This window comes from Pituophis catenifer, unplaced genomic scaffold (assembly GCF_029215685.1).
Source record: "Pituophis catenifer annectens isolate HBS135680 unplaced genomic scaffold, rPitCat1.0.hap2 SCAF_1, whole genome shotgun sequence".
In the NCBI taxonomy this organism is placed as follows: domain Eukaryota; kingdom Metazoa; phylum Chordata; class Lepidosauria; order Squamata; family Colubridae; genus Pituophis; species Pituophis catenifer.
This window is the reverse complement of record NW_027256881.1, coordinates 279,528,024-279,543,491: the sequence shown is the minus strand read 5'-3', so window position 1 is coordinate 279,543,491 and position 15,468 is coordinate 279,528,024. Positions and strand designations below refer to the sequence as shown.

General features: G+C 39.3%; 1 protein-coding gene across 1 annotated transcript in view; it reads right to left on the bottom strand.

Annotated features, from left to right (window-relative positions):
- Positions 1-7,403: 7,403 nt before the first annotated feature.
- The window catches only part of PLEKHD1 (pleckstrin homology and coiled-coil domain containing D1), a 35,807-nt gene continuing 27,742 nt past the window's right edge, over positions 7,404-15,468 (bottom strand). Inside the window, exons 8-13 of the mRNA XM_070931261.1 lie at positions 14,681-14,774; positions 13,023-13,201; positions 12,553-12,685; positions 11,218-11,362; positions 8,425-8,574; positions 7,404-7,826 (exon numbers count right to left, since the gene is read on the bottom strand). Coding sequence (XP_070787362.1) covers positions 7,672-7,826; positions 8,425-8,574; positions 11,218-11,362; positions 12,553-12,685; positions 13,023-13,201; positions 14,681-14,774 — 856 coding nt within the window. The 3' untranslated portion in view covers positions 7,404-7,671. The remainder of the gene's footprint in view (positions 7,827-8,424; positions 8,575-11,217; positions 11,363-12,552; positions 12,686-13,022; positions 13,202-14,680; positions 14,775-15,468) is intronic.

The following is a 15,468-nucleotide window of genomic DNA, read 5'->3' as shown; positions in this document are numbered from 1 at the left end:
GGAAATCCCCATTAGAACCCCGAGGATAAAGAAAAGCATATGCCTTCCTGACAAATATTTTTAAAAAAGAAAAGGAATCCATTTTGTTGGGATAAATTGGAAGAGGTGATCTTCGCATATCAAGAAAGAAGATTTAGACTGAAATCCATAGAAGTGAAGGAGCAGCTGCACAAGATTTAGATTCATCATCCCCTTAAAATAAAAAGGGAAATGGAATATAAATACTTAACATGGAACATGGCCAGCACCCTCACAAAGCAGAAGAAAGTATTTCATTACTATCAAGCACGGAAATCAGGAAACGCAGGGTTTATTGTAAGGTTAAGCTCTCTACAAGAACTTAGCAGTCAAATCAAATTGGCAGTAGATAAGAGTCAATAGAATTGAAGGTGGGTTGGACTTAGATATCTTATGGGCATGAAGGGACTTGACTGAGGACAATGTTTGACCCCTCCCTCAGGCTCAGCCTGGTCATCTCTTACAATTACTTGAGGAAATTAAATTTGGATATAATTTGCCTTCAAGAAATACATATTAAAATAGAAGACAGAAAATATTTGGTTAATAAAAGATTAGGAGAAGAATTTACCTCAGCAGAACTAAACAAGAAAAATGAAGTTATTTTATATCTAAAATCTCAGCTTAAACCTAAGCTAGTAGTATCAGATGAATATGGTAGATTGGTAGCAATAGAAATGGACTTGAATGAGATAAAGACAATGGTAGCTAACATTTATGTACCAAATGAAGACAAACCAAAATTTATTGAGTATTTTATCAACCAATTAACATCTTTTGCTTATGAAAATTGGTGTCTGCTTTGTGACTGGAATGAAGAAACTACTGTTCTTCACAGAACATCAAGTCAAAGGATAAAACTCTCACAAAATAAACTACCTCAAATCTTCTCAGAGAAATAAGGTAAATCTTCCAAAGATCTTCAAACTCAGAAGAACGCTCCAACTTTAAATTGATATGCTAAAGGGTACCAATGGACAGTTAGTAACTTATTTAAAGAAGATCAAATGAAGATAAAAGGAATATATTGAAATTCTGTGTAACAGAGGTGTCAACATGCAAGATACCTTAAAAGATATATTAGTAATAGAAGATTAAGTTAGATTAACATTCCAGGCATCACCATTGTGGAAGCTACAGGAACTGATGGAATATCTGTAGAAATATGGCCAGCAATAGAATAAAAATCAGAAACAATACTTGATTTCTCCTCCTGTTTAGGCTACCTGGCCAGATGATTTAGAAAGTTAATTTCATCAATTCACAAGTCCATGTGGAATCTTTGGAGAAGATTCCTCTCTTTCATCATATCTGTCTGTCTGTCTTCATTCATTTTCCCATTTATAGCTGTCTGTCAAGTGTAATGGGATTAATTATCTGCAGCTCTTTTTTCTGTACAACTCTTTGTGTTCTTCATGCTCTTGAACAGATTTTTGTAAGAGTCTCATCTGTCACAATGACTTTTCCTTTCATTCTTGATCTGAGTGAGGGGGAAAAAATCAAACCTAAAGTTTATTTCACCTTTGAGCTACATTAAACTAGCAAAATTCTTCTTCAGTTCTTACAGTTCTGTGCTTAAATCTGTCCACCGGTGAACCAGGTCCCAGTAGAGATAGCTTTAGTTCACAGATCTCAAAAGATATTTTGAATTTTTTTTCTCCTGCTTTCTTCCTGCCCATTGTGCTTCTTTACATTTCCATTTGAAGCTGCGCACAGTACAGTCTCTCCCTGTGGCAGGAGCAAAGCCAAGGTACTTGAGCAAGCATAATAGAGCAGTGCCCCATGACTGTTAATTTTGTTCAGCCTTGATTCTTGGCCCTCAGGGCAGCTTCATTTCTTTTCTAACAGTTTTGTGTGTGTGTTAGAAACACACAAAAGGAGTGTGAGGGAGCCAGGTGGTTCTTCATGTCTTAAAACGTTGCTTCTAATATTAATGCAATGTGTTTACATAACCAACTGTTTAGAGGTTGCTGAACTTCAAGTCCCACCATACCCAGCCAATATAAGGGATTCTAGCACAGTATTTCAGTAAGATTTGGAAAGCCAGGGTGTTGCTTATTTGAGATTTAGAAGAAAAGCAGTGAAAGCTTCCCCCCCCCCTCATTCTATAGAATCACAAAGCTTTTCTAGTTCAGAGACTTTTGCTATATTGTGCTTGAGGGGTTGTGATCTCGGAATACATGAATAAATGAGGCTCTCTTATCAGACTTATTCAGATAATTAGGTACTTCTTATTCATGGCAGGGTTCACATATTATGCTAAGTCAAACCCAAGCCACATTATGTGTGATTAGCACACATGTGGGAACCCAATTAGTATTATCTTGCTCTCAACAGGTTTCCCATCTTGCTTTGTTCCTCTATCCCATACTCTTAAAGGAAAAGGCTATAATTGAACTTGGGTTTTGTAAATTCAAAGCATCAGTTTTGCTAGCAGGCAATATAAGTAGTTCCCTATAAATGAGGACTGATTGGAATTGATATGAAATAGAGACTCAACTGAGTCATATAATTTCATATAATATTGAAGATCGTCTGAAAATGATTCACAGAGTTGCTTAATCCACAACTCCCCCACTTGATGTGATACCTGATATCAGGATGCTAATAGGACAATGGTTGAAAATGTTGCAAAGCATAATTTATTTATATATTTTCAAAACCAAGACTTTGGCTTTAGTTTTTCCAAAGAGTAATGCATTGCTATGTTTAACATGTTATCTTGCAATCAAAGTTCAATGGAGTGTATAAATACCCTGTGCCAATCATCTCAGATATATGTTCATCAAAATAATGGCATATTATCAGAATTTCAGTTTGTCTATACGCATACCTTTAGAAAGCAAACTGTCAGGTTTCGAGGTCATCTCAAATAAATTGCATTTCAAACAAAGTCTTTGAAGAAAAAACTCCCATTTATTTAGTACAACATTGTAACTCCGACTCAATCGCAGCCAACACTGACTTCCAGACCCAAAACCCTCCCTTTCCGTTCCCCACTCCCCTGCACTCATTGGCCATCTTCCAAGTCACTCTACCCCTAATCTATTGCTCCAGCTCAAAGGAATTTCCCCCCTCCCATCCCATCTTCTAGGGGATATTATCTCCAGGGAAAATAAGTAGGTGAAAAGTCAAATGTCCCTTTCCAGACGCCTCCGCTTCTCCTTCTTATGTCAGCACTAGAGTAAATGCAGCTTGAAGTGCTGACACAAACCTTGATGGAAATACTGAATGAGAAAAAAAAATTATTCACAATATTTGGTTTCTCTTTAGATCATATAAATCTTTTGTTTTTCCTTTTTACAATGCAATGTTTGAAAAAAATAAAGGAAAATTGATAGGCAACGGCAAACTGATGTTTACTTTTGTGAAAATGTAAGTGTATAGAGGAAGAGAAATGGTGGGATATTTATTTGTATCAATAGGAGTGTTATATCAGATTCATTCTAGTTCTTAACATTACTGTTAGATTTTTTTTTGTTATGTAAATAGCACAGATTTAATCTTTTATAGAGATGTACTCAGGGCATAGCTGTGTAGGCTCTCCCTATGCAGCATTAGTTACATAATGCTGCATCAGGAGAACCTACACAGCTATGCCCCGAGTACATCTCTGTTAAATTGATGTTAAATAATTCCATGTTACTCTTTATTTAAAGCTGCCATTGAGTTATCAATTTCTTTCAGCCACAAATGTTAAGAATGGAAATGCTGTAACCCAGGTCTATACATAATGCTTGGTTTTTCATCTGCTTTCTAGAGCTAGGCCAGGGGTCTCCAACCTTGGCAACTTTAAGACATGTGGACTTCAACTCCCAGAATTCCTCAGCCAGCAGCTGAGGAATTCACAAGTCTTAAAGTTGCCAAGGTTGGAGACCCCCTGCTAGGCAATTGGCAGACTGAATTGAGAAGTAAAACAGTTATAGAAAGAATCCAAACCAAGAAGTGTCTGATATAGCCTGAAAATTATATGCAAGGAAAGTCTCCCAAATGATCATAGTGCTGTTCATGTTTTACAGGCCAATTCCAATCATAATTCATCATCCATTTGGACTGTGTATCAGTGGATTTTCTCACATGCTTCCCCTCCTTATAAAGTAATCTAACCCTTCTTCCATTGATTAGTTATGTTATCTGTTTGGTAATTCCATGGTTTAGCTGAAATGTTCATATATGCACTGTGGGGATTCTGGAGCTATATTTCTGTTTGATTGTGTGTGGTCACATATGAAACTCTTGATATGATCACCACATATGTATAGAATTGGAAGGGCACTGGAATTCAACATTAGATGCAAAATAATACCAGCCAGACAGAAAGTTTTTTTTTTATATCCACCATTGTATTCTTTGTCATAAGCAATTATTTTGAGCCTCATCCACTACATTTCACAGAACATTGGCTTACAAAAGTGCTATTTCTGAGCATTTCATCAAAACAATTGCAAACCATAAAGGAGGTCAGAAGTACAGTAACGGAAGAGGGAAGGGGAGGGGAAAAGGGTCTAAAGGCACCCAAGCTTATCTAAATATTCCAAATCATGGTTTGATAACCAGTCTGAATGAGTCTTCTATGGGACATTAGCACAGAGAAAGGCAATGCAAGGCTAAAAACTCTACTGTATACACATTCCATTGAGTGCACTACAACTTCACAACTCTTTGCTCATCCTATTTGGTGGCTCACCACCAGTCCTCTTTTAGGATGACAGAAGCCTTCACTAATTTGTTTTGGTCATCCTTAAAGATGTTTCAGCCAATCAATAGCAATTGTAGCATTGTTCAGCTGTCTCAAGAAATATATTTAACTGTCTTCCTGGTATAGAGACCGAAATTGTTTTATAAAATATAGTATTATACAACACCAGCTACAATCATGACAATATCTTTAGCAACCCACTGGACATATCTCAGATGAAAGCAAAAGTAAAGTACTTCCTCTGCTGACTTCTTGTCTGTTAACAATCACATTATTTGTTTTTGATGGGAAGGAAAAGCTTGTTTATTAATTAGTAACATCTAGAATCTATGCATTATTATTGGATTCCACTAGAGGGAGCAAATGTTCCTCGGTTACATTTGACTTAGCCTTCGTCTATCTTCCTATCTAACTGCTAACAAATTTTGGGAAACTTCAGTATCCTTGCCTTTTTCCCCAGGGTTCCCCATCCTTGCACCTCATTAGGTTTCTTCTGTTTGGAAAAAAAAGGCTAATGGAAAGTGAGAAAGACCTTTTAAGGGAATGCCCTTCTATTACATCAATTGAAGAAAATACCTATTGAGGCTTTAGGCTAATACCATGGTGGCGAACTTATGGCACGCGTGCCGAGCCCTCTCTGTGGATACACGTGCCATCACCAGCTGCTCTTCTGGGTTCCATCTCTCACATGCATGCTGGACAGCTGGTCTGGTGCGCATGTGCACCGGCCAGCTGCTCTCTTCTGGGTTCCGGTGCACACGTGCGCACCAGCCAGCTGGTTTAGACCAGCTGTTCAGCGTGCATGCACGTGACAGAACCTGGAAGAGAGCAGCTGGCCAGTGTGCATGCATGTGGCGGCCAGCTGCTCTCTTCTGGGTTACAGTGCTCTGGTGCGTGTGTGCGCACACACATGCTCCAGTTTCAGCACTTGGTGCTGAAAAGGTTAACCATCACTGGGCTAATATAAGGTATGAGGGTTTGTTCTCCGAGCTTGTGGGTTGCTCTCCGAACATTTAGAAACCAACCCACAAGCTCGGAGAATGAACCTTCACCTTCATCCTACACCGGAGCTACAGATATTCCCCACTATTGATAATATCAGGTATGGTTAGTGGCTACTTCAATTTGCTGTTATCAACAGATCAATTTAACAGCCAGTGCCTGATCTGAGTTGAACAGTTTGCTTGTTTGTGTGCAATGAAAGAAAAGCCCACAGGGAGAAGCAGCCAAATTTTAGGCATGAAATAAAAAAGTTGCACCGCTGGTTTCCAGAAAGCAGCTTTGGGAAAGCTACATAGTTATACTATTATTTTAAATAGTTCTAAAATATCATGTAGTCTTGGTTTGTCCAATACATTTGAACGGATCAGTTAAAGATTTAGTAATCTGTCTGTTTCCAGCTTTGGATCATATTCTAAACATTCTAAAGTAACCAATGGTACTTCATTTTAACCAGAGCAACTTGTGACAGATGAACCTGGAATAAAATACAGTAAAGGATTAATTGAAGATTAATCTCCATTTTGGCATTTGCAAAGAGAGGGATACCGAGATAGAAATCTAGGGCAGCCTAGCAGATTTATTTATGCACCTTCTTTTTATGGATTTTTCTTTTCAGCCCTACCAGATTCATAGCATCTGTGACTTAGATACAGAAAAAGAATTTGGGGGTGGGTGAGGAACTAAGCTGTTTCTTCATCTGCCCATGATGATTCTGATCCGAGTCAGGCACCTAAGATTATTTTAAACATTAACAGTTGGGGGGTTGTTATTGACATAAGAAACTGGGATACCAAGAGAAAATGGTTGTTTCCCATTTAATCGGGACAGCCCTGGTGTTGTTTTTTTTCTTCAAATGTCTGTCTGCCAACAGATCAATAGATAATTTTCTTACTTGGAAGTAGCACAATTAGCTATGTGGGAATGGGGATATTATTAACCTCCTTTTCTCCTGTTCTGCTCTGTTTTCCACTCCACTTTCTTTCCTAGATCAAATCACCTCAGAATCTCCGTTACCCCACCACATCTTTTGTTGACATTGCTCTTGCTACTGAACTTTCCAAGAAATATCTAGGATGGTCCTTAGAGGTTATGCTAGGAAACATGTCAGAGGAGCAGGGGGTTCACAAGCATCTAAGCAAGCCAGAAGTGGACATGTTCTCTCCATGTGAAGGGGAGGATCAGAAATAAAGGTGATTTCCTGGAGTTGCCAGCTGCCAGGTTGTAGCAGGTGCTATGCAAGCATCAGAGGAGGGGTCCCCAAAAGCAAATACGAGATTTTCTCTACTTGTGATAGGCATTATGTTTGCCAATAGATACCGTAAAGAGATAAGTCATTAATTCTCATCAGACAATTTTCAGCCCTAGAAATTTCCTTCTACACAGAGGAAATGGGGAGCATAGCATAATATGTTAGAAGCATGATGATTTTGCCACCAAACTACAGTGAATATAGAAAACTGTCCAGTAATCAGCTTTTTGAGTGTTTGGAGAACTGTCCGCACATAAAGCAAAGTGAATGTTAACCATCATTGGCCTCCAATGAGAAATCTGAAAAAAGCAAGTTGTAGTAAATTTCCCTTTATAGATGATTTACTTCTTAGGCTCATCACCTGATGTACCTGTTTCATATACTGTATGTATTTCTCCTTGGTAGTAAAGGACTGGCTGGGCATTTTCTAAAACCATGGATCTTGATAAAGGAAGTTGAGAAGAAAGCAGAGTCAGTTAATATGACAGGAATGGACAGCCAAGGAGTTACAGCAAGCTACATGGAACCCTCTGATTGAGAATAATGGTCCAACCACGAAGGTCTACAATGAAAAGTGTTCCATTCGCTTCCTCGTGAAAGCCCACTGCTGTCATACTTCTGCGTCTAGACAAATCAATTTGGCTTTTGCTGAATGAAATGACAAGCTGAGTCTAGAACTCCCCTGACAATAGGGTGGGCAATTTCACTTTTTGTTGACCAAGGAAGAATCCTGATGCGACTCCATGATTTGATAGATGGTTTCCCGGAAATGACGGTCCTGGCTTAGCTTCTTCGCAGCTTCCTTCAGCTCTTCTATGTTTTCTGCTTCTGAGTACATGAATGATTGTGATTGCCGCACTGAAAACAAGAATGGTATACAACATACGACTTATTCATCTTATTTATGTTTTGTGGTTGATGGACATTTTGCACCATGGAAAACAGTGAGGTAGGTCTGTGAAAATCAGGCCTGTACTGTGGGAACAAGGGGTGAAATTGGGGTTATCAAACAGTTTAAGTAAGTCGGTGCCAATCAAAGAGGAAAAAAGATGGCAGTCAACAAAACACTGATTAATACACATAATGGAGCTATCGCGATATACCAAGTGGCCTTTCGCAATTAGATATCCTCTACATGTGTTGAATTATAACTCAGAATTTCTAGCAGCCATGCAAATTGTAGCCATCTACTGTATGGGATTGATTTTGCCCCCAGAGATCAGCTTCATATTAAACCAATAAAGTACAGCATAGATTTAGAACTTTAATTAATGTGGAGAAACTTGTCATCAATGATTGCCTTTTTCCTACCTTAAGGTTATCATTATAGAATCAAAGGTGAACTCAGTTTTTTCACCAAAGTGGCTACAATTATGTCCTTTTTACAAGATAAAAAAAAATCACAAACCCTGAATTATCTATAAACTATAAAAGAACAGGGACAAGTAATACTTACAACTATTCCATGAATTGCTGCATCTGCTACGACGAAATCGGCAGCTTTTTATCCTGCGAGTGGCAGCTTTGTGAAGGTACACAGAATTTTTCATAATTACTGGCATCTTGGCTTCTAATTCAGCATTCCGGATACATTCTTCAAAGAATTCTACAGATGACCATAGACAGAGGAAATGGAATAAATCGTAGCCTTAGACCGTTGTTCTTCAACCTAGCACTTCATGCTTCTAAGACCTTCTAGAGTTATAATAAATGACCATACTGACAGGAGAATTATGGGATTTCAAGAACACCTTATTCAGAGGACATCAAGTTATGAATGGTCCATACAATATTTTGAAGTTGAAGATGTAGAAATTAGCTTATGTCTTAAAATTTCAATTCTGACATTTCCATATTTTGCTTTTTAATTTGTCTATATGAAAAATATTGTTATAAAACATATTTTTATATTATTCTTTTATAAAAATATGTTATTATATTTATAAAAATATTATTCTTTTATATATTTCTATAAAATATATATTTATATTCTTTTTCCTTTGAGACAATTTAAGGCAAAATTATTAACTGTTGTCACAGCTTTATAGTCTATGTTATTTTATTTATTTAAAAATTATGCTGACAACAAATGCTGGGGAGGGGGAAGGGATAAATGGAGCATTTTTGAAAGCTTTTCTGATCTAAAGCTTGCTTACTACTTGTTAACTGCCTTTTATGAGGTTTCTGGGATATGATCCCCATAGCAAAAAACAAGCTATTTTAGTTTTATTCTAATCTTGTGCTTATTTTACTCTCTGAGGATAATATGGGTAGTGATGGAGGAGCATTTAAAGCTCAATTGATTTTGAATTATTATGTGCCATCAAGTTGATATCAGCTCTTACCAAGCATATAGATAGATTTTTCTCCAGGATGATCTGTCCCCATCCTGGTCCTTCTGTAACTAATGAGTGCACCACTGAAAACCCAAAAGACCAGGCTGGGGGCAGGTTGAACTGAAGACAATATATCAGCAGTAGGTTCTGCTTACCTTCGCTACCGGTTCAGAACTGTGAGCATGTGTGTGTGCGCACTCGCTTTGCTCAGGTGTGGCGCTTCTGTGCATGCGCAGAGCGTCCGTGATGACATCCGGGTGGGGGGGCAGAGCCTCCCACCACCGCCACTACCGGTTCGCCCAAACCGCCACTACTGGTTCTACAGTGGTAGAAACCCACCACTGCAATCTATATATATTCACTAAGGCTCTTGATGGCACATAATCAAATAATTCAAAGCTTAGTATAATTCAGAAGTCATCCAGAACTTACAGAAATGTGACAATCACTCCATAATTAAGTATGCAGGAAGACTTTTGCTGATGCATTTCTGAACAGGAACAACTTTCTATCAATACCATGTGTTGGTAAAAAATTATTGTTAAATAAAGTGAATTAAATAAAGTGAAAAATTATGAATTTTTCATAATCGGTCTTCTCAGTAAATATCACATAATAGGTAATACCACTCCTACCTAAGATGCTGTGTTGCCAGAAAAAAACACAATTGATTGGAAAAGTGATACCATCAAGAGAAGAATGTTATCATTTTTGGGTGGCATAGCAAGTTTTTAAAATATAATTATCCTCCAAATATTATCCCCCAAGAAGAAATCATGCTACTTCTGATTAGATAAATCATTTCATCACCCTAAGAATGCAAACTCAGGTAAGTAAAAATGATTCTTGGTGGCAAATCAAACATGGTATTAGCTGTGGCTTTATATCTTGGCTCAGAGGTGGGATTCACTTACCTTCCCTACCGGTTCGCAAATGTGAATGCGTGCCACCTCTGCGCATGTGCACAGCCTTCTGCATATGTGCAGCAGTCGCACATTACATCCGGGTAGGTGGGTGGAGCCTCCCACAGTCGCCACTACTGGTTTGCGCGATCTGGACAGAACTGGCTGAATCCCACCACTGTCTTGGCTCCAATAGAAGGTTGAATTTTCCATTCCTGTCCTCTTCAATTCTAATCACACACATTAGCCAATGCAGCTTCTGCTTGGTTTTTGAAAAGGAAAAGTCCTCCTTCAATTTCACTGCTAGCGAAATTATGAACACCTTTATATAGTTTCCTTAGGAGCAATGTTTTCTTGTGGAATGAATTATGGTTTAGTCTAGTGTTTCTGAACCTCAGAAACGTTGAACATATGTGGATTTCAGCTCCCAGAATTCTTCAGCCAACATGCTCAAGGAAGGGATTCTGGAAGTTGAAGTCCACACATCTTAAAACTGCTGAGATTGAGAATCACTGGTCTAGGCCAGGGGTGGGCAATTGTGGCAGCTTGGCTGTCTCAGGAATTCTGGGAGTTGAAGTCCACAGGTTGTAAAAGAGCCACAATTGCCCTGGTCTAGGCTATAGCTGTGGGATTCCCTTGTGGTCCCTGATTTAAGTACTGTTTGCTTAGCTTCTCAACCCAGCTATCACCTGCTGAGGTTGCATTTTAAAAAAAGCAGGGAGATGAAATACAAAGATACATTTCATGCTTTTTTAAATTTGATCCTCCTTCAGGAAGTTCACCCATAATGATTCCCCGTACTCCTTTCTAGACTTTGTTAGCTTATTTTTAGAGTGCCAAAAGTGCTACTGCAACACTCCTGAGGACTGTTTAGCAGATTCACAACTCACAGTTATACAAGGATTCACTGGCTAATCCTTCCAGCTGGAGGCATCTGCAAGGTGAGACTTCTTTTGAAGTGGTAGTTTTATTGTAGAGGCTACTTAGCAGCAGTGGGGAAGCTCCACTTACTTTTCAGGTTGCTGACGTCAGCTTTCATTTTTTCCTCCTTCTCTTTGTTGCGGTGCTTGCAGTTTAAGCCTTGTTCAAGGCTCTGCAGGGCCTCTTCAGCCTCCTGCAGGCGTTTCTCCAGGTCCATACGCACCTTCACTTCTGCCTGAGCCAGAAGGAAAGGAGGCAGTCCCCCCAAAAATCCAGAAAAGAAATACAACAGCAAATTGCAAACAGAAGCAAGAAATGTGTGGTTTTTTTTTTTTAAAACAATTGGTACACTGCCTGGGGGTAGCTCCAGTTCCCTTCTCTTGATGTTATTTTATTTTGTGTCATTCAGCAGTAGAAGAAGGGCAAGTGAGATTGTTGGCTGTCTCTATAACACAGACTGGGTCATCTTTCTTTTTTTGTCAAGAGCGGAGGTGTCAAACTCAATTTCATTGACGGCCGCATCAGAGTTGTGTTTGACCGCAGGGGGGTGGGGACTGGGGTAGGCATGGCCAGAGTGGGTGTGGCCAGCTCAACATCACTTGGGTGATCAAATGCCACTTTTGGTAGTAGTTTGTTTTGCTGGCACTTTGCCAGCGAAAACGGAGCCCGTGAGGGCCACACACAGCCCTCACAAGCTCCATTTTCCCTGGCAGAAAATTTCACTGTGGGCCGGTCCTTCACTATTTCCAAGGCAGTGCCACAGGCCAGATCTAAGCACCTCGCAGGCCAGATCCAGCCTGTGGGCCTTGAGTTTGACACCCTTGGTCTAGAAGAACAAACCAAAAATTGATTTGGTGAGATAAAGCTCAATGAAAGGATTGATCATGTGGACAAATTCAGGGTCTTCTCCTATTTTACAAAAAATTTGCTTAATGGTAGAGTGAGGTCACTGTTCATCTCCCTTAAGTCTGTTTCATGTAGACACTACGTGACAGGAAACTGAAATTCATTAATGAAGCCATAAGGAGTTCAGGAAACTGAAAAGGGAAGTGGGGCCAATTTTAGGCCTAAGAACCATGGGTGAAATCCAGCAGATTCTGACAGGTTCTGGAGAACCAGTAGTGGAAATTTTGAGCAATTTGGAGAACCGGTAGCAAAAATTTTGAGCAGTTTGGAGAACCGGCAAATACCACCTCTGGCTGGCCCCAGAGTGGGGTGGGAATGGAGATTTTGCAATATCTTTCCCCTGGAGTGGATTCGGAATGGAGATTTTGCAGTATCCTTTCCCTGCCATGCCTACTAAACCATGCTCACCAAGCTACACCACGTCCACCAAGCCACGCCCACAGAACCGGTAGTAAAAAAAATTGGATTTCACCACTGCTAAGAACCACCTCTACCATAATAGAAACTGTACTACCATACCTTGAGATCTCTCTCGGTCTTCTGCTTCTCGGCTGTCAGCTCAGATAGGGAATTCTGTAGGGCCTGTGACTGAGAGGAATAGAACTCCCTTTCTTCTTCCAGAGCTCGGGAGCGTTCTTCATTCTCTTTCATTCTATGAAGCAGCAGAGGAAAAAAAACATTCAGTGATACTGTCATCTCGTTTCTCTCCTTCCTGTCTTTAATTTGTGGGAGTGCCAGCCTGCAACCCCCAGGTTGACGTTCTACTCCAATGGGAAACAATAGATTCCTTGTGTAAATTTCACTTGCTGTTCCTACTTTTTGTAAAGAAATAAATAAAAAGAATAATGACATAAAAACAACCATAAGAACAGCTGATGGGCCAGAGGAAGAAATGAGCCAGGGCTATGGACTCTACTGTCTCTCTAAATGCAAAAAGTCAACTCCCCAAGTTGTAATATTTTTAGTTTGGAAGTCTCTCCCCGTCTCACCTTTTCTCTGCTAAGAGTTTCTCCTTCAGCAGCTGATGCATTTTCTCCTCAATCTGATGGAGGCTATTTTTCAGGTCCCCAGTGGCACTAGTTTGCTCCGAAGGACTTTTCTGGGGCTGCAAATGACTTCCATCTTCTTCCAGCCTCTCCAGCATGCTTTGTTTTTCCAGAGAGAGTTCCTGATAGTCAATACAGTCAGGTTAAGCAGTGACCAGGGCTTCTTCCTCTCCCCCCTTCCCATGACTGACTTTTAGATGGGTTACCCTTGAAAAAGGCAACTTCCACAACGTTAGAGTTGTAGTAGGATCAAAAGGATGGTTGTCATTGCCAACCTAGCAAGGTGTCTGTGCTTTAATACAAAATTTATCAAAGAGAAACCTAGCAGATTAATTTTTTTATTAGAATAATACCTTCATATTGGTATCAAATAGGGACTTTTCTACCCGTCATGCAAAATTAAATGCACAGATGCTACACCAACAACAGGTGCCAATTGTGAGATTAGAATAAAGTCTATCACGTTCATGAATGGAGAAAAAAGTGATACATTTCTGAGAAAATCTGCAAAACAGAAGAAAGCTGGTGTTCCTACTCCCAAGAGAACTCTTCAAAGGATCATTTCACACAGAGTACCAGACATAACAAAAATAAAGGCGACAACTTACATTCCTTCAGGCACACATAAAAGAACAGAGAAAAATAACTGGGAAGGCTTGGCTTAATATATGTGATAACCTGAAGTGAATAGCTAGGAGCAGCTCAGCTGCTTAACTAAACCGAATGATCTTCATACCTCAAGCAAAAATATCTCCAAAGATCTATATCCCTGATAGTAAAACGACAATGACAATGAAATCTCTAATCATCATCAGCAGAACATCCCCAGACAGCAACTGCAGGCAACTTCCTCATTTAACTAAGCATCAGCTTAGCTTTGAGATGGTTCATTTGCCATTAAGAAGAGGAATGGAGATTTTGTATTAATGAGCTGCATCCTTTGTTACCTTTTTCTTTAGCTTAGAAACCAAAAACATTGAGGCATTGAACATATAAAAAGCAAATGTGCGACAAAATCTCAAGATGCCTATTTCACTGAATAAGCCCAATATTTCTGGCAGGTAGGAGCTCCTACTGTATAAACTACTTCTTTAAGTGCCAATGACGATGTAGTCAAAGGGGCACCATTCATGCAAGAGTAGGTTGGAGAAAAGCATAAGAATACAGAAGTGTGACAAGATGGGAGGGAGGGAGGGAGGGAGGGAGGGAGGGAGGGAGGAAAGAAGGAAGGAAGGAAGGAAGAAAGGAAGGAAGGAAGGAAGGAAGGAAGGAAGGAAGGAAGGAAGGAAGGAAGGAAGGAAGGAAGGCTTAAAAAGACATCTGCCTGAAAGGGTGAGATCACCTAAGACTGACAAGGATACTAAATGGCCCCCTAAATGGAGTACTTAACAAGGATGCTCAGTGGATCTAGAATATTGCACTCTCATTTGGGATGTAGAGATGGAATGAAAGAGGGCATGGTTGACTGCTGAACAAGCTGTGTTTGAAACCTCAACATTTCTTTGCAGCTTTTATTTGTAATTTCAATTGTTTAGTTATTTCTAAGGAGGCCATTTAATAATCATTGAAGGCTGCCATCAGGAGAAAAATCAAGCACCTACTTCCAATGTCTTCTGTAATGCTTCTGTCAGAGTTTGTAGTCCTTTTTTTTCTTCTTCTACTCCTTTGAGGGACTGGGCAGTCATTTCCAGCTCTCTGTGAAATAACCACGCAAAGGCCATTGAAGCATATTTTTCAACTCTGTGTTGTAATACAAGACTGAGGCTGGGCGTCTTTTTAATCATGTAAGTTTTCAAAGAGGAGACATTCAAGATCACAGTAGGCAGGGTGGAGATAGAAATGAGGGAAATTTTTATTTTTTTTTATTTTTAGAATACTGAGGGTATACTTGAGTGCTTTATTTTTTTTTAAATGGACTCCAATCTATTTTAAAGCCTATGCTACATTTTTAATATGTTTCCTAACTCAAAAATGGCAGGAAATCACATCCCCAAATGTTGGCATCACAATTTTAGAGAAGTTCAGATAGTGAAAAAAAAAATGAAATCGACCGGATACATTCAATCTTAGAATTGCAAGTTGTGTTTCTTTCTTTTTTTTTCTGACATGGGTCAGGTCATATAGCTACATTGCCAACATGATGTTTAATACGTAATATAACAGATAATACATAACATAAGAAAAAATTTAGCTACTGAAAATCTAAGAACTCTTACAAGGACTTAGCTTATTTTTTCATTACAAATGACCTGATTTCGTGATAGGATCAGCAAGCATCAACATGTATTTTTTGCTGCTATATCTTAAAAGTAGGGTAGTTTAAGATAAGGGATAGATGCAGTGTGACATTTAGAAGAAAGTGAAAAACACAAATGTCTAGCACTTTCTG